The sequence below is a fragment of the Pieris brassicae genome, chromosome 4, assembly GCF_905147105.1.
Source record: "Pieris brassicae chromosome 4, ilPieBrab1.1, whole genome shotgun sequence".
Taxonomy (NCBI): Eukaryota; Metazoa; Arthropoda; class Insecta; order Lepidoptera; family Pieridae; genus Pieris; species Pieris brassicae.
In genome coordinates, this window is record NC_059668.1 from 9,630,418 (window position 1) to 9,654,516 (window position 24,099).

General features: G+C 34.6%; 1 protein-coding gene across 5 annotated transcripts in view; it reads left to right on the forward strand.

The window, feature by feature from the left end:
• LOC123709137 (paxillin) overlaps positions 1-24,099 on the forward strand; it is a 46,339-nt gene that overhangs the window by 16,466 nt on the left and 5,774 nt on the right. For 2 of the 5 annotated variants that reach the window (XM_045660284.1, XM_045660283.1), the window contains exons 2-4: positions 12,997-13,241; positions 18,154-18,355; positions 21,617-21,713. In XM_045660284.1, the coding sequence (XP_045516240.1) occupies positions 12,997-13,241; positions 18,154-18,355; positions 21,617-21,713 (544 nt within the window). Of the gene's footprint in view, positions 1-6,519; positions 6,813-8,883; positions 9,052-12,996; positions 13,242-18,153; positions 18,356-21,616; positions 21,714-24,099 lie in introns of those variants that run through there. The other 3 variants (XM_045660281.1, XM_045660285.1, XM_045660282.1) reach the window with 3 other exon arrangements.

Below are 24,099 nucleotides of genomic sequence, written 5' to 3' on the forward strand. Positions count from 1 at the left end.
CCAACACTGCTCTAATCAAGCAAGTGTACATAGTTCGTTAAATAATAACAATTTTTTAATCTAATAGTCTGGTAGGTGATCAGCCTCCTGTGTCTGGTAATACTTCTAGCTAATAAGTTAATTGCTTCTAATTTGCCTTGGTTTTGTTTAGATTCCAATTGGCGTATTACTCATTTACAAAATCGAGCTAAAAATAGACAACATTTATCTTGCTATTCGTATACCACAATCAACACAGAATAAATCAGAGCATCGCTATTTTTTAACAGTCGTAAAATATGTATATTAAATAATATATATTAAGCAGTGTTGGCCCAGTTGCTTCAGCGTGCGACTCTCAATCCACGTGGATCGAATCTACGACTTCAGGCATGAGAGACCTTTGCACCAATAGAGTAGATTATCTATCGCAGTAAAGTAGTTAAATCAGAGAGTTAATTGAATATTGATTGAATATCGACATTTAATTAACTGTCTAGAGATTTAATTAACTCTCTGATTTAACTACTTTACTGCGACATACCCGCATCTAACATTCGCTCGAATGGTAAAGGAAAACATTGTGAGGAAACCGGCTTGCCTTATACACACAAAAGTCGATGGCATGTGTCAGTCACTGAGGGCTACCTAGGTTGACAAATAATCATGAAACAGATACAAAAATCTGAGGGCCAGACCTAATAATGTTTGAAGCGCCACTGATTTTTCTATATAGATTACAAAACAGTTCCTGGATCGTAACGTTATTATTATTATATATTATTTATTGCGATCACGTGTTTATGGATACTTATTCTCTAGAGATGGGTTAATAAAACAGCATTGATACGCCATTTATAAATTATTCCAGAAAATTAATTTTATATTAAGGCCATCAAAGAGGAATGGTAGTCCTAATGAGACTTATTATTGTATCTTCGAAAATCTATGTTTTTATTAAAGTAAACTAATCCACGAGTTGGTTTGGACCTCCGTGTCTACACTATATATTAAGAACGACTGCAAGGTTACTATAAATCCAAAATAGCATTCGTTATTTATATAATTTACATAGATAGCTGTCAAATGATACTATAAAAACCTACGACTGACATAATAGGAATTAGCAGTTACGACTCGTTGAATATAGAAATCTGGCTTAAATCTTATAGCCGATTGTAGGTATTTAAACCTATAATTGTTTTTAGCAGTAGGTTTATGCTTCGTTGGTCAGGGAGCGGCAATGACCATGATTCGTTACGCTTGTCATTGTCATTAGTGTCATTGTTTTATGTTTTGGCTGTTCTAAATTTAAATCCGAGTTGAGTTACTTTAAAAAGTTTTTAAACATGACGCAATGTTTTTATAGGACGTTCGATTTTTAAACCCGATGATACTTATGAAATGCATTTTACTTATTTAATATACTTTTTTTTGTCGTAGACTAGACTAGAATAGATGCAAAAATGTGTCAATGGCTATTAATGGTCCGTCGAGGATAATGATTTTCATAATATGAACATAATTAATTTTTTTTATTATTACATAGCTGTGTGCATTGTGTTTTCATAAAAACAACAGTTATTACATTAAAAGTAAATATTTTTTCATATTTTAAAAAATAATAATGATTTTATATCGCGTGCTTCAAAGGTAATGCACACTACTTGTGCATTCATGCATATTTGATTTTTCTATTCAAAATTAACCCATATCTTGTCCTACAAATCGCGAGTAGACGCGTTCCATAGAAATAGGAAGCGAAACGGTATCACCAGCCGCGTCCCGTATTGCCATTCCAGGCTTTCTTAGAACCAAGTTCCGCTAGCTAACCTTCCCTGAAGGCACCGCTCGCCCACATACCCATTGAACATTACGACCCACAGAATAAAGAAGTCAGAGTCAGTTGCTGCTGCGACATCCAATCGGTATGTCTCTTTGCGCGTGATGTGTCTATCAGTTTTAAGTGCGTCGTACATTTGAAAATTCCGAGTTTAAAAAAGGAATCCGCGACGTTTATAATAGACTAGATTTCGGTTTTCGCGCCATTTTCGTTTTGTGATATTTGTCATCCACAGTTTCCTGATTAAGTGATTGTCTATGAATAATAGTTATTATTCAGTTTTCGCGCCACAACGTGATTGTGAATATCAATTTTATTTCGACTTTTAGAAATTTAGTTTTTTTTTCTTATTTGTCACACTGAATTGTTGCGGTCAAGTCAATTGGTAACGCCATACATGTGAAACTAATTGTACAATTTGTGTTCGTTAGCGTAAAAACTGTGAGTCCGATGATAGTGCCGTCCTATAGTTTTCATTAAGTGTAAGAGAACCTTCATTATCTTAACGGGTTAACCTTTTTACTTACTTTAAATTCGGATTGAGTGTATAAATACTTAAAAATTACTTTTGTTGAATAGAATTGTCCTTTAATTAATTGAATCCAATTCGACTTAGGGTCCTTTAAGAAAATAACATATCAATTCTTAATAGGCCGACAGCGCACAAGCTCTCTGGTATTGAAAGTGTTCATGGGCTGCGGTATGTATGATACCGAATTTACCCCCTGTTATATAAAAAAAATTACAACACTCTCAGTCAGGCTGTCCATGGATTTATTGTATAAATATTATTTAGATATTATAAGATGTATCAAGTAAAAATGCATCAATAAAATCAAGATGTATCAATAAAATCATATATATATAGTTCAGCGTAAATAGTTATATCCCTAATAAAACTTCGACAGCTAATAAAAAGGGTATTGGTGTTTTGGCGCCACGAGATTGCGTATAAACAAATTTAGGGCGGCGTAAATAAACAAGGACTAGAGAGAAGGGCGGATAGCGAAAATTTCAAAGACAGTAGAGATTTTAAGTTCTATCTATAGCTTTGAATAATAATATTTAATTGGGGATTATAATTTAAATTAGGTCAGTGTAGTTTTGGCGTGTGACTCCCATCCCAGTGGTGGTAGGTTCGGACCCCGGCTGTGCACGAATGGACTTTCTATGTGCGCATATAACACTCGCTCGTACGGTGAAGTAAATCATCGTAAGAAAAGCCGTGTGTCAAGCACAGAAGACTATTGATCGCGAAACAGATACAGAAAATACCAAGACCAAGGGTTGTAGCGCAACTGGTTTTGTTTTTCGCGTCGTTTCGCGTGCTGGTTTTGCTAGGTTGTTGTGTTCACTAAAGTCTTGTTTATTTCTTTTGAAGAGTAATACATTTTCTAATTATAAAGCATTTATTGAATCAATTTTACAAGTAAAAGATAATATATATATTCTTTTTGTTTAGTAACCTGAAGGAATATGTATAATATTTTTTTTATATGGATTTGTATGCATCGTATCGTATATATAATATGTAGTTTAATTTTATTTAATAGAAATAGAGTTATGATATGGTTTTCCGTGTGTGCCTTACACTGGGCCTCTTATAGCCGTCTCTTTTCGAACGTTGCCGATTATCATGGATAATTTGATTTCGGATTCCGCGCTTCTGAACATTGATTTGATGCTTTGATCAACCATAAAAAAGTATGAATTGAAAAGGATTTGACGGGGCTGGCGCGACAAAATGTTGGAATAATATCACTCCTCCGTTGAAAATCTTCAACTAAAATCAAATTTTCGTCGCAATTATAAAAAATCATCTACTTACTCAACAAAATTATCACGTAATATTATATACGTTTTTAATCCGCCCAAAAATATTTATTTATCTACTTCTTAACAATTATTCTTATTTTTAATTTAATTTAATTTAAATGTTTTTACATTTTTTCCTTCATTGCTTACACTGCTAACTTTTACTACTTACTACTTTAACGTTATCTCTCTATTATTATTCTTTTATTTATTTAAATTTTTTGATTATTGATATTTTATGTGTTTCTGTGTGTGTGTTTTATTAGTAATAAATGTTATGTCTATGAGACTTATAAATTGTGTCTGCGTTTTGTTATCTTTTACTAAGCTATACACTTTTTATAAAGCTTTGAGATTAAATAATAATAATAGTAAAATTGCTTAAGCCCGTTTTATTTCCAATCTTTACAAATGTAAAATGTACAGTTTAGATTTGTTTATATATATTACTTATTATCATAATATCCTAACTTTATTCACAATTGATTGGAACTTCTTCACGGGTAAAGGCCTCTTCCAGCTTTTGCCATATATATGTCCTTACCTGCGCAGAAAAGATTTTTAGGTATCACTGGGAGAGGGTCGTGTCGTTCGGGTGATACCAAGTGATATCAAATCAGTTGACGTTTGTGTCCCGCGCTGTATACGCAAACTTTCCCCCACTCCCTTGTTTAATGCTCAAGAAGTTTGCCGGTATCTACACCTTATTTTTGGAGCTCTCTTCTTCTTTCCTTTCCAAAGCTATTAGGTTACGAAGGTTAAATTTATTGTGGTTCAACATATGACAGGACCACCAATTCATGTGAATCCAATAAATTAACATGATAGTTAGACTCGTTATAATTTCGCGGTTAAACTTATTAAATAAAGGAGGAACAATTATGGAAATTATGCAAAAACCAAGAGGAAGGGAAAGAGGCGAATAGGAGCGGTAACAGGAAGCGAATGGAGAATGACAGCAATGGAGTGTTAGTTGGAAAGAGCTGGAGGAGGCCTTAACCCGTGAAGGGGTTGGTTCCCATCGACGGTACTGATAACTTCAGGATAGGATAGAGATAGGGATAGGATAAAGAATAACAGGAAAAAGACGTGTGTGTACTTATGTACACGCGTTAAAATTAATACTTCTTTAGCGTAACAAGATAAAAATCTTTACAAAAAATTTATTCTACGTATGTAGAACAAACGACACTAACAATAGAAAAAAATATTTAATACATTGAAAGTTATATTATAACGCATTATCTAGTTAAATAAAGTTTATTTAAATATCACAAAATGCAATTTTGTCTATAGCTAACTTCAGTGTGCTTTGCAGTGATTTTTGACGGTGTGCGCGCGCATCTTACAAATTTACTCTCATAACTTTTCCCTAACGCGCCAAAATATGTATAACTTCAAAATTATAAAAAAAATCTAAGCTAAATAAAGCTTTTTGTAATGATTGGAAATTAAACGGGCTTTTATCATTATTATTATTGTTATAATTAAATGTAGAGTAGATGCTGGTTTATTAAGTATCTTCTCATATGAGAGTTGACATTTCTTACACATATACACGATTAACGGTCAATATTCTCACGCTGAACAAAGATATCATTAAGGCTATCCTAGATAAGAGTCATCGATGTGAAAGTGTAATTAGAAAATTGTTACATGGCTTACTTGCAAGCTATGCGACTCTTAGGGGTTTTATACTGTTTGACATATTACACACACATATATTATATATTTGACATATATTACATAGAAATTTAACAATATATTAAACCAACTACTCTTTCTAAGAACGTCAAAAGTTATATTAAATTCCATAATAATAATGAAGTCAATATGAAAATCATGATAGGTTTTACGGAGTAATATTATAAATCGTGCTATTGCATTGTTATGTTATATAACTCTCATATGTATTGTCAATTCGAACTACTACCATTTATCTTATAGCATGTTATAGTCATGTATATATTAGCCATGGTGGCCTCCATATCCGCCCACTTGGGCGGCGCCCACGCCCTTGCATGCCATAAAACCGCAGATTTTAATATCGCCATTTAAGAAATAGGTTGTTATTATATTTATCGACAAACACACAAAAGCGTTTATCTAAATTAGATGCTACTAAAAGCGTCAACACGCGGCAAAAATCAGTGGCCGATATCCGGACAAAGGTGGTGGGGATGAAAACGGCTCTTAGTTCGTATTCTCTACTCACGTACAATTAGGGGACGTTTTGCCGACACGATGCGATCTAGATTGCTTCCCATCACTTCCCCGATATCGCCTTTGATTTTAGGTCCGTGTGTAGACGCTTTAAGTGTGTGAAAGCAAAATAATATTGACATAATAATACCATTTATAAATTTAATAACCGATTTAAATATGTTGAATTTCAATTAATACTGTATCGAGGAACCATATATGGAAAGCAATCCACATAGCCGATAAGGTTTGTTAAGTTTTCCTAACATTTCTTATCCAAAAAACTTGATTTCACTTAAGAAGCTTTTATGTACGTAATGTATTGCTTATTTTAAATTCAAATATAGGTAATTTAAGACATCAAAATGTTTCTACATTTTGTAAAGAGATATTATCATTTTAAAGACGAATAGATACAGAATGTTATGTAACCATTACGAACAAGTACTTAACAGGTGTCATAAAGAATACGTAGGGGTATTGAGAGGTAAACAATGTTCTCGGCATAGATAAAATGAAGTGAGCATTATCTTTGGTTAATGAGTGAGTATTTAAAAATCCTCTTATTTAGGTGACCCCATTCCCATTGATGAAACGTAGACAGGTTAATGGGACAGTTATGAAATAGAGTGAACCGTCCACCTGACGGGAATAGAACGAACTGTCGTCAGCTCAGCAGTGTGACCGCACTATCATCCGGCATCACTCGCGCCTCTGATAACCCATAGACTCGACCAAAATAACCAGTCAAATCTCAGTCGCAGTCGCAACACGACTGTCTGTGTTATAATACCGCTCGGTCTTTTATACCTGTGAGGCATGGCATCCGTGCGCACGCGCTCCGCGTCACCCAAAACTGTCTCCTTCTCCCCCGTTCTTGAGCGGAAGTACAGCGCCGACAGGCCTTCCTACCCCCCGGAACTGAACCCGTCTGATTGGAGGAAGTACTTCACAGATTTCAGTTCATACCTTGGTGAGTATTGACGCATGATTCTTTTATTATACGACCTTGTTCTATTTGCGTTTTAGGAGTTGTAAACATACTGAGCAAGTATATGTGTTCCAGTAACGATTGTTGCATCATTAGTGGTTTTATTCGATGAAATGTAGCTTTAATAATATTCTTATATTAGAACAACGATGTAATAATTATATTTAACTGAAGGCAGAGTCAATTTGCAGATAACCTTGCGGTTCCGTATCTGCGTAAGAGTTGTGAACTATCACAATGCATTTAGGAATACTAGCTATTAAATTGCGACAGTAGATGCTGTTTTGGTTTAGAGGGCAATTGTAATATACAAGATGTGGAGTATCAACTTAATCCAGTCGATACTGGACTAAACATACATTCATCATTTTTAATAGAAAAAATGGAACTGTACACTTAATAATTGTAATAAATAATAAATAATAGCTTTAGGAAGAAATTAATAAGAAATTGGTAGCGGAATACCATAAATCTCAATTCCGAATAATTTGAATAACTTTTCGAATAGCCCCCCTTAACAGTTGCCCATTGTGGGGCATAGCCCTACGTTGGGAAAGATTGATTTAATCTATACATATATGTAAATGCAAATTAATTTCAAAATATGTTGCTAAGCGCAAATCTCGAAGACGGTTGGGCCTCTTGGCCCTTGGCGAACTCTTTTGAAAATTTTACTTTTATTTAGAACATTTATTCCAGGAAAGCGAACAGTTTCAATGCATTTAGTGGAATTTTTCACTCTTTGTCCAGTTTCTGTTTCCACCACACTGCTACAAACTCATTTTTTTAATTCTGGTTATGTATACAATAAATAAATAATTAATGTACGACATTAATAATATTCACTATTGAACATTCCTTAAGAATATAAGAATCAATTTTGATGTTAAGAATCTTTACGTGTAATTTTTGGACAGGCGTTTTAATTTGAGAACATATCTATATGAAAATTTATATATGATTATGATTTTCTACTCATGTTAACTATACTCAAATATTAACTTATTCCGTATAAGAATATATATTCTTGAGTTAAGATTCGTTCATCACACAGTGATATCTCAGGAACAAATGTAAATAAGATTTAATCATAGCAGAAATATTTTGCCTGCTCTATGCTATAGGTACAGTAATTGTACTCGTTTTGCAAACGAATATAAAAGCTCTTGGTCAAGACAAATTCCGCACTGCAATCGTCATCATATGACGCCTCCGTGGACGCTTCATTATCAAAGCGGCGTCAGCGACCATTCAGATATTTGTACCTTTAATCGCTTCAAGCGCTTTTTCTATTATTAAAATTTATCATTTAAAACATTTTGTCAGACTCAAAGATTATAGCCTTATTTTGTTTTCCCGCGTAGTTTTGATTGGTCTATATGATAATACAAACTCCTCCCAGTGTCTAGCTTTATGTAGCCTCATGGGGCTAGCTACTCTACTTATATCATCCTCCCATCTTTTTATTTGTCTTCCTCGTTTTCTTTTGTCATAGCGGGGCAGCCATTCCGTCAGATTTTTCGTCCATCTTTGTCTTATCTCATAATGTGTCCTGTCCATTTCAGTCTTTTGCTAGAAGTAACAGTATTTATTTCTCCTAGTTTTACTAATATAAAAAAAATAAAAACAAATTATTATTCATGACTAAGGGGCCGTTCAAGTATGGCGTAAGCCTCCTCTTGTCAGCAAAAATAAGCAAATTCTCAAAATTAATAGTACATTTAAAAAGTATTAAATTTTTGTAGGAAATGGAGGATACATTTCGTTTTCAATCATAAACAAACACATTACCCACAGATAAATTACCCAAAAGAAAATAATGGCTTTTGACCTAATCACTAAATGTCAAAATCAAAGATCCTTCCTATACTGCATACGTAGTACTTGAAAGGCCCCTAATAACCTAACCGGTTTAAAAATGATATCAAAATTCAGATTACAGCGCTTCGGATTCGTAGCGTGAAATCGATGTTTATGTGAACAATGTCTATACAGATTTTTTGCGGTGTGCGCTGGAGGTGAATCAGTACCGCATTTGTCCATAAGAGCGGCGCGCGCGCATTTTGCTAAGACTAAAATTTGTTTACATCCGGCGTTATAACAATGTCGAAAGCGCATTACTCAGTGAATGACGATGTGTACGGAAAAATATTGAAAACACAAACGGAAAGGGAACCGCAAACTGATTATGCTGAGGTTTTTGAGGCGTGCGAAGGATTAGGTGAATTTAATATCGTAAAGATATATATAAATGTATATGTTATATATGATTCAAGTAATATCTGTATAACTTTGCGTCTAATGTGTTTTAGCTGTAAAATATTATCAGAAGATCTTTTCTTTACTTAATAAAAAAAAATATCTACGGTCTTAACAGGCATAAAATTGTTGACGTAGCCCAATTAATGAAGTAATGGTCGTTTGTTTTGTTGAGAACTTTTTTATAAGGAATTTGTCTGTGCGAAGTGTGGCTGTTACGAGCTGATGATACAAGGAAAGTACTGTTTATCTTCATGTCACAATTTAAGTGCCTCTTAAACGAAACAATGAAGGTATTGAAGGCTCTGACCGATAAGGTTTTATTGGACAAATTGAATTTAAAATAACCTCAGAGGTCATTGAACTCCCGAAAACTAGTTTTTTTTATGACGTCAAGGCTGGTAACTTTTCGCAAATTTGGACCCGTCAGACAGGAATATGTAAATTCAAGATTTCGTAGGTCTGTTCATTTACTATCTTAAATCTGCAAAGCTGTTTATGAAAACCAAAATATTATAATATATTAACCACCAGCTACCCTTTGAAGTGTTTCACAACCAATTCTACTTAGGGTCTGTCAAGAAGAGAGCGTAAAAATTCTTCAAAGGTCGGCAACGCACTCGCGAGGCATTGAGTATACATGGTCGGAGTTAACACTGAACATCAGGCCACCTTCCCGTTTGCCAACTGTTATATTAAAAAAAACATTTCATAATTTTAACACACAAATAAAATATGTTTGTGTATACATGTGCGTTACTCAACATATGTATTAATTATAAAGGTTAAACATGTTATCTAACTGTTAAGCGTTCTTATTATAATGAGATTTGTATGACTCATAAGAAATGATTTGCGGTCAAAAAGTACAGTTTAATAGGCAGATAACGTTGTAACCCAATTAAAAGTACCCAAAGATAATTTTCTATTATGTTTTAATCATCATGGCCGCCTTGAACTAATGATCAAAATTTTTGGTCTTATTGAATTTGGCTACTTAATGTGATTTGAGGTTTTAGGTCTCTCTTATTTTACCAAGGTGGAAATGCACTCACTCCAGGTATACTGCTGCTTAGAGAACCGGATGAGATATACCTACTAAAACCATTTCTGGTAGTACCAACACGACCAAATCAAAGAAGAAAGCATCAAAGAAGTTTCGGGGTCATTTTCCATTCTACCTCCTCCTCACCGCCTCGGACCTCAGCGGAATAGCCATATGGCGTCGTCTTTGTTATATGTCCCCTAGGTGGGCCAGGGGCAGAGTAGGACACTAGATCGATCTTGGGTAGCCTTTTTACATTTGCTTCTTTAGTCAGATTAATCCAGCTTCTGAAATGATGCCGGTTTTGGACGTGCATGTTGACTTAGGGTTACTTGGGGGTCACTAAAGTACACATAAGTCTTATTCATTTCTTGCTATCTCTCATAGTGGCTAAGACTTCTTCAAGCCGAGATCCACCACCTGGAACCTTTGATCCTACCCGTAGAACTTCGTATGTTACCTGTTAGGGTTGTTAGGTTCTTACATCTCATTTTGTCATATATTTAGTTATCTAGTGCAACTGGCTCATACAAATACAACATATAGTATACAGATACTCCTGACATTTAATACATATAAATTTAACCACACATTTCAAAGTCCACTGGCTGGCAAGCTGTACAGGTCTCTTCCTCACAGGTTGAGGTTGGTGGGCTCAGTTTCCGCACTTAGACTAATAATTGATCCGTTGTGCGTAAAGTCCTGGCTAATTTAGCCAGCCTCGCTCCTTCCAGAAGCACAGAAGTCTCCTAGGCCCTTCACAGGCTTCACGGAGCGACCTCACTGCTCCGAGGATTTCAGCACGTTGTTTAGCCACAGCCTCATATTCCGACGGTGACTGATTCCTCTGCGCCGAAACAAACAAGAACAGTCCTACTGGACCGTTGCTTTTTAAAAGGATATGTATATATTTTAATATGTAGGTACTAGCTTTATTTATACAGACATTTGAATGGCAACAAGTTGGCGTCGCGTGTTCATTTTCAATTATGGACCTCGTGATGACATCATTCTCCATATAAAATCTTAAACGAAGTCTTTTTGCTCTGAAACACTATTAATATCCATTAAAGCGAATTTGATTGTCAGTATCAGAAGTGGTGACTTGCATTTGCATGCAGTTTGTGTTGACGGTGTCTTTTTAGAAACGGAATATGATATGTATCTGATGATATTAAGGTGTGGAATGTGAAGCGATTAGACAGAAACATTTTAAACCCTGATGCGAATCGTCTAGACATCGATCTAAACGAGAATTAAATTTAGTTTGAATGTTTTTATCAAAAGCTTTGGCGAGTTTACATGAACCTATACAATTATTATATTATATATGAGCAGTGCTGGCCTAGTGGCTTCAGCATGCGACGTGCGCGTGATTCATCCTTGAGGCCCCGGCTGTGCACCAATGGAGTTTCTTTCTATTTATTTAACATTCGCGCGAACGGTGAAGCAAAACATGGTGAGGAAACCGGCTTGCTTTAGACCCAAAAAAGACGACGGCGTGCTTGAGGCATAGAACTGATCACCTACTTGACTCTTAGAGTAACAAATGATCGTGAAACAGATACCAAAATCTGAGGCCAAGACCTAAAAAGGTTGTAGCGCGATGGATTTGTTTATTTCATACAATGATTATGGCTAATAAGTAATATTATGTTGACTTAAGTTTACTTGTTGTTGTTCTGTTAATGTTCATTAACAGTCTTGATCTTTAATCTTTTGACACTATGTTCCTGTGTCTAAGATACCGCACTTGCACTTATATTCACTAAAATAGTTTTAGTTATTCAAAAGGTTTAGTTCTCTTTAGGCGTCTTGGTCCTGTTGCATCAAGAAGTTGGATTGCCTCAGCATTCGTTTGGTTATGTATTCTATAGTGACCTAAGGCAAACCATTTCACCGTATTTGGGATTGTGTCCACATTACGATCCCTGTGGATACTTTCATTTTTAAAATACCACAGTGCTTTGACAATGTCCCGAACCACCATGTTCTGTAATCGTTGTATTATTTTTAAATTGCCTTTGCTGTACTTATATAACTATTTGTGTGGAATGCGCAATGTCAGTTAAGATAAACAACAAAGAGAGAGACCTTACTTCATCATTTTCAGTCATCTGTGTGAATTGTATTAAATGCTGTGTATGAATGGCCACGGTCCACCCTGCGCCCCCTATATAATCGCCATATTTCCGTACTTAAGCAGTGAACTAAACTTTGTTGACAATATTGTATTCATAGGCATAACAATAGATAGTAAACTCCAGTTGGCCCCACAAAGAGACTCTTTCGAATAGGCTGAGATCTGCAGCATACGCAATAAAGAAAATTCGACATTTGACTGACCAGGAAACTCTCAAACGAAATTAGAGAATTATCACTTAATAAATTCAAAACTCTCGTTAAACGTAAAGTAATCAATACTTTTTTTTATAAATTTGACGATTACTTAAATGATCCTAATCCTTGGGATTGTATTGCTGCAGGTCAAACAATTTGTTTGACTCAAAACTCGGCGATTAAAAAGATTGGCGGAGAGTTTCTTGCCCGCTCTACGCCCTTGACTTGCGAAAGTGTCAAGTACACATATAATATTTTTATTTCGAGTTTGAGTTTAAGGTTTGAGTTATTATTACAGTTCCTTTCTCAATTAAGGTCATAATTAAAATATTAGTACCAGGTAAAGGTACCCACTCTAAAGAGTCTAAACTATGTTCTAATTGAGAATCATCCTCTTTAGCAAAATTTTTCATTTCTGAACCTCTACTTTAAATTAATCAAATCTCTCATATGAAGGTTGTTTTTAAGGCAGTGTGTAATCTCGATTTTGACACCGCCTTATTAATCTTTTCTCAATTCCAGATGCCCTGTTGGCTGACCTACAAAACTCGATAAACCCTGGCCGCGTCAGTAGTCCCAGCGGGCGGACTACATCACCGAGTGCCAGGACCAGTTCTCCCGGTAGGACAGCGTCACCAATTGGAAGAGGCAGCTCCCCTGGTCGATTGAGCTCTCAGGGGGGTAGTTTGAGCTCCCCTACATCTACTGGATATGGTTCAATTAACGGATCGAGGAATATAGGATCTGATTATGCTAAGCCAGCGTCTGTGAGTATTAATAACACATTGTTTTATTGGTTATGTTCTTGGAAGGCACATGTGTTCTCGTTTCAAGCCGAAACATTTTTTACTGTGATTTATATTGCTTTAAACAAATAACATTGGTTTTATCTTAGTCTTCGTAATGCCGTTAGTTATTAGGAATGAATCTACTTGTCAATTTGTTTGTTGTATTGTGAAATAATTATATATATCCGTATATTATGACACTTGAAATTTGTCCCAAAGAATCGATCCTAAATTATCGATTAGTAATAAATGAAATGAAAGATTTTGTACTGTTTGTAAGAAATAGACTAAAATCCACTGGAACGGTATCAAAATTTCTTTAAAAATGCTACATTGATCTAACCCAACTCAGGTAGAGTTTTAGAACAAAAATTCAAAAACAGTTTCCTCGTGATGTTTTATTTCTCCGTACGGCATTATTTTTATGTATTTCCTCAATAGAAGTGAAATCAGTATACAAATTATCTGATTAAGACCTAAATAATTATTTAATAATACAAATCGTTTATTTGTAATATTATTCGATTACATTTTATAAATATATAAACAAAAAAATGTCTACCGGTGCGAAGGCTCAATGTTAAATATTTGTAATATAGTTAACTGGGTGCATTTTTGTTGATGTGGCAACGTAAAGTGATAAAGGCTCTACACGTGACGATAACGTTTTGATTGCCGTGTCATTGTAATACGTGATAGGATGTCAATTGTCAATTATAACGTCAGTCTTAGTCATTCGGTTCAGGGGCAAGTAAGGAAAGTAAAGGATAATATGCAAAATACTCATGATTATTTAAATTTGTTTTATGGTTTAGTGCAACTATATTTTAACTTATTAGATTGCGATCGTAATTAAACACTTGATTAATGTGATTTTTCGGTTTCCATATGAAATTTGAAAAAATGGAAATATAACTTGTCTTTAAAGAAAATGTGTGTAGGACCTAATATTATATTAATAAGTTAATAAATACAGTAACTAATATACTTGTATTCATATATTAAAGTTCACCACATCTTATATAATGCTATATCTAGAGTATATGTTACAGCTGTCTTTTACAAAATACACGACAATTACGGTAAACATAAATGTTACAAAAATTTACGAGTCAAAATGATAAAAATATTACACTTCCAAGTTTAATAGCACAATGGCGGATTCATGGTCATTGATCAGCCCAATATCGAATAAATCATAAAATCAAATCATTTATTCATATAGGTAACACAATGTACACTTTTATTTATTTTATTCTAAGCCTTAAATTATTTCCCGATCCACTAATATCTCGTTATCCTGTGTTAGTAAATATTTGTAACAGTTATTATGTATCAGGAACCCTCTCCGGTAAAGGCCTCCGCAAAGGCTTGCCATCTTTCTCTATCTCGTACAACCACGTCAAAAACTAACTTTATATTATTTCTATTTTCTATTCTAATTTTACATTTACTGCTAGTTCTCAAATCAAGGGCGTAGAACGGAAGAGAAGAACTGGCAATAAACTCTCCGCCACTCTTTTTAATCGGCAAGTTTTTACACAATGTTTGTAATTAATAAATAAATAAAATTACAAATATTTATCCTCTATCAGCAGCAGTATCTAAACATCTTATTTTAATGGGAATAAGACTCGTTGTTCTTAACGACAATGGCCTTAATAGGTCCAAGACTTCAGTATCAGATTCATTCAGAATTTCCTTGTCTTTTTTATATGGAATAGGGGCAGAAAGCTCATCTGATGTGTTGACAATGCCAGAGTTTGTCAGAGCATAGCCGGTGTTTTTCAATTAGGTACGCTTTGAAGGACCCTTATTGGTTCGGAAATACTCAACGGCCAGTTGTATCGTGTCCTTTATTATTACAAACCCGTACATTTCACTGAACGGCCCTTTCTTTGTTATATTTCGAGTTGGCTTTGACACAGTTTCTGGGAACGACTTTTCAACATTTGGAAAGTGAGTCAAGTTGCATTCGTATAGATTTGCACTTTCTTTACCCAAACGCTGACCTTATTCCTCGTTGGCATAAATATTGACTATTAAAAGTTCAAGAGCTAGAAAGAGGTCATGGATACAAAGTGCTGCGGCCCGTAATTATAACTATCTTTATAGGTAACTCGATAGTTGTTAATGAGATAGAACAACAAAACATATTAACGACGAATGACTCATACAAAAAAAAACCTATTTAGGTTTGTGCCTCAAATTTCTGTATGTGTACAAAATACCTCGGCGTCCATTGTTCCATAGCTGAGATTTATTTCCTTCAAGAAAAAAGCGTACCATTTCTTAAAAGCACAGCAACGCACTTGGGACCCTCCTGGCAATGTGAGTATCAATGGGTGGCGGTATCAGTTAAGAGCCTCCTGTCTGTCTGCTTACATTAAAAAATAGTATTACTAACTAAGTTGGGTAAATTTGTGGATTGTTTTTTAAAATAATTTTATATATTGAATAAGAAAATAATATCCAAGAAATCTTGTGATTTTCATCGTACTGACATCTCAATAAAGAAATTGTTCAAGACAAATAATGTCTAGAAAGTTCAGTGTATCAGAGATATCGTATGTACAATAAGTAATTTTTATCATAAGTTGGGAACTAAAGAAGTAAATAAGGTTATTCTTACCTTTATGATTTATTTCCATCACAAAAATATACAGTGTTTACAATTTTCTTAACCTACATAGTAATAATAATAATAGAAAATTAAAACAATTTTAAAAAGTTTTTCCCTGTGGCAGTTACATTTAATGCTTTAAAAAGCAGGTGAAAAATAATAAACAGCTAAAGGAAAGAATAGAAAAACTTTATTATAAACAATATAAAGGATATATAGGTGAAGTAAAGTGCATTCGCCCCCACACTAGGATTCCCTGTCTCTTCCTTTTAAGATATAAACTGTATTTACCTTTATGATTTCTTCATAACACAAATTTATATTTATAACTATTTTTGCACAATAAGAATATCTTCTGTATCAGCATAGTACATGTTGACAAGATATTCTTTGAGATTTGCATATTTGTGTGTTCGAAAAAAAATTAAAATAATTAACAGGAAGAAATATTTTAAAACGCATGTAGTATTAGAATGGATTTACCGTAAGATTCTTAAGAGACTTACCGCTCAGTCTGATTGCCGTACACAAACGGACACACGGGCGTCATAATAAACTGCGTGTACTAAGTATTATAATAATTGTAATATTTTTACTTGACTAAAGCTTAATTTGGATGCATCATCGTTGTTATTTTAAGTTTCAGATAGTTATTATTAATAAATTAAAGAGCTGAGTGTGAACTCTGACGACGACATTGCAGCAACAAATATTTAAGCAAAGTATACGATAGCAACAGGGTGCTAAGAGAGTAATATTAACGTGAATTTTGAATTGGTAACAATTTTGTAACGCCATCTAGTGACATAATGAATGAACGTGTAGAATTTAAAGTCTATTCTCTAGTAGTTAACGACTTGGATGTTAGCCAATAGGATTTCTCAATGAAAACTAGATGTCGTTAAATATGTATTAAATACATACTCTAGGAATATATACGGCCTCATTCATAAGCATAGTGCACGAGTAGTCAACTGTCAATATAGTGTCATTTCATATTACACTAAATTTAAGTTTTATGACATGTGCCAGGTATAGAGAAATTGTTGTGGGGTTTGACTGTTCTTAGCTGGGTTAAAGCTTATTAAAATCTTATCGCTAACAAGAAGGCTAAATAGTTTTGTTTTTATATTTATATCACGATGTATATTATGACTTTATCATCAGATTACAATAAAATAACAATTATAGACTTAGAACAGAGATTTATTAAAGAAAAGCAATTCCTAAATTCGTTAATTGATTTGATTTGGAATTTAGAACCGAAAACAATATTATCAAAGTCTGGAAATATTAAAAGTCCCTCATACAGAGAAATTAGGCTCTAAAAACCATAGTTATGTGGTAACGGTCACAAATGGAGACGTATGAGAAACATATTTCTCAAGGTTTCTAATCTATTTACATCATAGATACAGAGTTATAAATGTCTGGGCACAACATCAACGTTGTATAAATACTATATACATTTTCTTACGATACTGAATGTCAACGGATATTATATCAATATATATGGGGGAGAAAATTTAGACGGTGGATAGATAAACATGTTTAAGTGTAAATGTTTCTGAAATAAGAGGTTATTATTATTACTATGTATGTACCGGCAAGAGAGCTGACGACGAATGATACTGATCACAGTTGTAAAGCTCAGAACGTAGTGTGATTATTCGCGTTTATACTCGTTTAAGAGATTTCGTGGATGAGCATGAGCAATGTTATTACGTTATATTTATTCAGATTTTAAGATTTCTTTAGGTGCATTCTCTGAAATTGTAAGCTTTCCTTTAAATTGGAAAATGATAACTCAAACAGACGCATAAATATGTCTCCTCCATGCTATAAAAGAGCGACACACAAGTCGTTAAAATAAATGCATGCTTTCTTTCTATGAGCGCATTTAACATTTGCTCGAACGGTGAAGGAAACCATCGCGAGGACGGCTTGCCTTAGACCCAAAAAGTCGACGGTCTGTAAGCACAGGAGGCTAATCGCCTACTTGCCTATTAGATTGAACACTTATCATAAAACATACAGAAATCTAAGGCCCAAACCTAAGCAGGCCACTGATTAATTTATTTAATTAAATGTAGCTCGTCGATAAAACAATTGAATGTCTCTAAAATGTTAACTGTCAGTTTTAAAAAATTTAACGACGAGAACTCGAGACAATTCTTTTTAATATCCAAATATCGATTTTCAAGATGCACTATAAGATACTTCTCATGACATTGAAACATTGAATAATAATTTTTCTTTTGCCCACAGCCAACATACCAGAACACAAACGTGGTACACGAGAAGGCAGTGCCAAAGTATACTAACCAGAGCTTCACACCCAGTTATGGCGCAAACCCTGGTTATGGGAGAACGGGCAGGGGGAACCTGTCGGAACTGGACACATTATTGGATGACCTGAGTAACGCAAGATACGGAAACTATGCGGAGAAGAATTATACCGAGAGATCGGGTAAGTCATTCATTATATCTCTGTGTTAGGCATTTTTTTTCTTCCGTCTTTATTTTATTGATTTATTCCGTAATCCTATAGCGAACATAAATTATATACAACAATAACTACACATACGTTTAACTAGTTAATACTTATTGCAGCTGTGTTGAGTGATGGTGTGTAAATGTGTACGTGAGGGTGTGTTTGTGAGGTGTGCTCATGATGCAGGTGATAGCAGTGTGGATTTTTTTAATACTCTATGGAGTATGTTCCGCGATAGCTTAAACAAGTCAAGGCTTTATTAATGGTCATTGTATTAAAAATGTATTTTACTTATATTCCAGCCCTAAGGTTTGTCTGTATCGCATCATGCAGTAGGTCGGATTGTATGTTATGAAAATATAGATTTTTATTATATGTGTACACTAGGCTAAGTACTTTCTTATGTAAAGAATGTATCAATCTATGACAATGACTCAAAACCCGAAAGACGTGTAATATTTTTTCAGTTATTTATATATATTATAATAATTTCAATTTTTTATTGATCATTTCCTTTCGTTAATGTTTGAACCTTTTTGTATACTATCTCATGTATTCCAATTAAGTTTGTGATATAAATAGTTTATTTAGGTTTACTTTCCTTGTCTATTTGGTTAATTTCGTTGTAACAAAATAATAATATTTTAGGTACAATATTCCTATTACATCAGATATATTTATTAATCAGTGAATTTAATATAATATTACCATAACAAATAACAGAAAATAATAAGTCTTCGTTGTAATGGTTAGAATTGTTTAATATAGATTTAAAATCATTTGATAGCAAATGTTTTCTTTGGCAGCCTCCCGAACTGAAATAGATCGATGTTATTATCTCACGAAATATAGTTGCCATTACTCTATGTTATAATTAAATTTATCTTCGCCTAAATTTTGAGCAGGTATTTATTTCGTACAGCTAAGTTAGCTTTAAAGAAGTTTAGTTTGTGTTTTGGATAAGCTTATAAGCTAAACAGAGACCAAAGCAATTGATGCTCTAAGCCACGCCAAAAAACTGAAGTGATAGTGGGCGGGTCATGTAGCACGCCTGACAGATGGACGTAAGTAGTAACTACATGGAGAGGCCCACCAGGAAAACGGTACAGAGGCAGACCTTACGCTCGATGTGATGATGATATCAAAAACATCCTGTCCTCAATGGATGCAAATAGCTCGAGATAGAGAAAGATGGTAAGCCTTGGAGGAGGCCTTTACCGGAGAAGTTCCTGATACATACTAACTGTTACAAATATTTACTAACACATAGGATAACCAGATATTAGTGGATCGGGAAAAACTTGGAAACTTAACCTAAAACATAAATAAATTTTAACCAGTTGATAAGACGACATATAAACTCACATACAGGGTTATTGGTAAATCGCCTGACAAATATTTTAATTGTAACTTGTTACTACCTATGCCTGGACAAAATAGGATTATGGTTAATATGTGGAGGACACGGGCAAGCCCAGCGAAATCAGTTCATGTCACGTTCACACTAAGAAGAGAAGAGTGCTCACCAGTGACTGGAAGGGGCTGTTTTGCCAAAACGGACTACAGCCAAATATTTGGGTATGCATCTGGACAAACGCTTGACATGGCAAGACTATATAAGCCAAGAAGGAGCATGCTATTGGTAGGCTTCGTAGCATGAAGGTAGCTGGTTATTTGGTAGCAAAGCCGCATTCAATCTGGAAAATAAACTTCTCATTTACAAAACTGTAATAAAACCAATATGGTAAAAGGATACAGCTCTCAAGCCGCTTTAATATCGAAATCCTGCAGCGGCGATACACGAAGTGCTCCACAAATGTTTGGGAATAGCTACTATAAAGGAAGACACGTATCCGGTTGATCTTTTAATATCAACTGGATAATACAAAAGGAGACTTCAGCAACACGCCAACCCCCTTCTTCTTCTTCTTGGAAACTTGCCGCAGTCCGATAGTTTTTTGCAATTACAGAGGAAGATAAAAATTATTAGATTTGCGTTTTGCATTGCCATCATTTCATAAAATCCAAGCCAAGAGGCTGATTTCAAATTTTATAAAAAACTTGTAACTACTAAACTGTTGCTGGTTCTAAATTTTATTTTGAATTTGTAGGGTATTGTTTTTAATTAATTTTGTGGGGTTTTTAAAGAACGATCTTTTTAAATTTTCTTTCAATTTATCGCAAATATGGTTCAGGTTTAGACAAAGTGCTGCCTGTCCTTGTAGCAATACAGCTGAAGAGACGGTGTTCATGTTCTGACCGACTGTCCAATGTACGGATACGACAGTTATAACATTAAACAATGAGACTAAAAGTAACAGAGAGGGTTTAAAGGCAATATATGTTCACCATTAGGTTAGGAGGCATCTTTTTGGAATTTGCTGTAAAGGTCATACAAAAAGTTGTTAAATGAAATAGGAATAATCATCCAGATTACCAGTTCCATTTACGTAGTTTTTTTAATACCTCCTACGACTTATTTTGGAAATTAGTCGGGGAATTATTTTGAAAACTATATATATATAACAAATAGTCATCATATCACCTAATAACATCGAAAGTAAGAAAGAAAAACTTTGATTCGACCACATTTTATTTTGAGTTCTAATTGAATTTTCTTGAAATTTTTACGTATTTACAAACCTGTTTGAGTGTATAAATACGTAAAATTATTATGTATTAAATTTAACACTTAATAAATCATACTGCATACAGTTTATATTTAGTGTTAAAGTCGGTTTTACTATTGAAGTTGCAGAGTACCAGTGCTGATGTAGCTGACGTTGCAACACTATTCTTAAAACAGTATAATTAGGTTATCATAATTTGATAACACGTATCATATATCTGTACACATTAGTGATTTACTAGTCTTTTGTAATAACAAAAGGTTATTTGACAGTATCAAAAAGTGAATTAAAAGTCATCTTAATATTACTTCCAAATAGTGTTATGAAAAGTAACTTTAAAATAATTATACATTATTATAGGTGATAATGATTAAAAGTAGCTTGTAGGTAATATCTTCGCCTGTCAAATTAGAATTCTATTTTGGAGTTCAATTTCGTCTTCATTAAATATCTCAGCATTTTAGGCATATAATTTTAACAGTCACATTGCCAGAGGGCTCGCAAATGTGCTGCCGGCTTTTTATGAATTAGTACGCTCTTTTCTTGAAGGATCCTAAATCGAACTGCTTCGTGAATGTGTTAGTCCAAAGATATATTTGCTTTACAGACAACTACACCAGAACCAACGGTGATGCCAGTCCTGCCTCAACACGGCCGACAGTGGATTCACTTCTGGATCAACTCAGCACTGATGTTCATAATGGGTATGATGATGTTACGATTTTTTTTTTTATTAAAGTTATACTTCTTTTGGGTATGGTATGGTTGGTGGACTCACTTTCCGCACTTAGACTCGTAATTGGTTCGTTGTGCGTAAAGTCCTGGCTAATTTAGCCAGCCTAACTCCTTCCAGAAGCACAGAAGTCACTTAACAGGCTTCGCGGAGCGACCTCACTGTTCCGAGGAATTTTGTACGTTGTTTAGCCACAGCCTCGCATTACAGGACTACTTGGGTGACTGATTCCTCTGCGCTGAATCAGCCTCTGCACAAGGGGCTGTCTGTCGCGCCTAGAACAAAAAGATGTGTATTAAGGAGACATTGGCCCGTAATTGTCCCTATAATTGTTTTGAAATTGGTTCTATTTAGGCTTAGAAGTCGCTTTGTCACAGCTGGCAGAGCCATTTTGGACCGTTTGCAGTCCACACTTCGCGACCGTCGTTGATGATGGAGTTTAGCGGATTTCTGGCGAATTCGCACTAGCGAGAAGGGCAAGGGGAGGAGCGGATATGGGCCAGCAGGCATCATTCCGGAGCCTCTTCTCGCAAGCTCGTCGGCAGCATTATTGCCGAGAGAACCACTGTGTCCCTTTATCCACTGCAAGGTAACTCTGTTGGTTAGAGTTATGGCCTCCAGCGCTTCGTGACACTCTAGTATTAGTTTCCAGTATTAGCTTTTTGTTTCCGAGCGCCATCAGTACGGATGCACTGTCGGATATAAACTTAATGCAAAAGTCATTAATTCCTAACCGCTGCACAGCACTGGCTGCTTCGGTTCAAGCAACACATTCACATTGAAAAATCGTGCTCTGTGTGCCACGTGTGTGGCTTGTGTGATGGCAGCTAGGGCTGCCTCCTGCTGTATGTGTAGGTTCAGAGGTACGATCTGCAGGGCTATCAGTTGTTGGCGCGTTAGGGAAAAAAATACGAGATTAATTTTCTACGATGCGTCACAAAAATCCGACACCCTGAAGTTAGTCAACATTTTGAAATAAAAAATGTCCATTTCTTTAATTATGCAGAAATATTTTTTGTAATATTTAAATAAACTTTATTTAACTAGATAATGCGTTATAATATAACTTTCAATGTATTAAATACTTTTTTCTATTGTTAATGTCGTTTTTTCTACAAATGTAGAATAAAATTTTTGAAAAGATTTTTATCTTGTTACGGCAACGAAGTATTACTTCTAACGCGTGTACATAAGTACACTCACAGGTTTTTTTTAGTAAAAAAGAAGCCTTTAATGCTGTTTAGCTTATGTGATTATAAAGTATATGCACCTAAAGTAATATAGTATTTATTCTATTATCTATAGGCAAACATTTTTTTTTCGACAAGCCTCTAGTAGTTCGAATGCAAATTGGATTCGCTACCTCTTATATATCGTCCTACTATCTTCTTATCTGCTTGCCTCTCTAGACAATCGGTTCCATTTTTGCTTTTTCTCTCGTCATATGATCCAGACGTTTTTTATTAGTATCGGATTCTTTTTTAAATAAAATATGAAGCCGTATTCGTTTAGATTCAATATATTTACAGGGTGAAAAAATGATTGTCGCCATTTGTTAAGTGACATGACGTTTACCTCAAAGATTACAAAGACACTTGATTCGATTAGGCTGCAGGAAATTCCTACAGATCTTATTCATAAAAAAAGTTTATAGCTCGTTATTATTGTAAAAAGAAGATTATCTTTTAAAAATAAAACATTTGATGTGTTGATTGCTAGTATTGTAAGTTGGCGCCGAGCTCAGACGCGGGTCGTGTGGAAATGGAGTGATGTATTGACACACGTCAACTGTCGTGATTTGTATTTGCAGAAGTTCATGTGCGATTATTATATTTGTTATACGGAGAAATTACTTCGGTACGGTCATTTTTTTTGTCGATTTTAGTGTTTCTCTGAAATACCCGGGATTTTTGTGGCCTTTTCACACCAAAATACCACATAAAATGACCAGCTTACACAGTTATTTAGATACAATTTTTTAACACAGACTATTAAAATTTACGAAGAAACCAAAATTATGACTATTAAAAAACTGTATGTTTATAGCACTTGTATCTTAATTTAAAAAAAAAATGGTATCCATATATAATCCATAGTAGCCTATCATTTAAAAATATCAAGAACACAACCACACGCAACACTCGTCGAGCGAGTTTGCTTATCTTGCCGAAGCCGCGCACAAATTATTTGAAGAGGTCGATTGGGTATGAGGGTGTGCAACTGTTTAATCGGTTGCCATCTAAAATTCGCAATATTGGCGTGTTTGACAGATTCAAGGGGGCATTAAAAATGCATGTCAAAGTGAATGTAATGAACGAAAATTGGGACGTGTATCTCGCTCGTGTATACATAATATT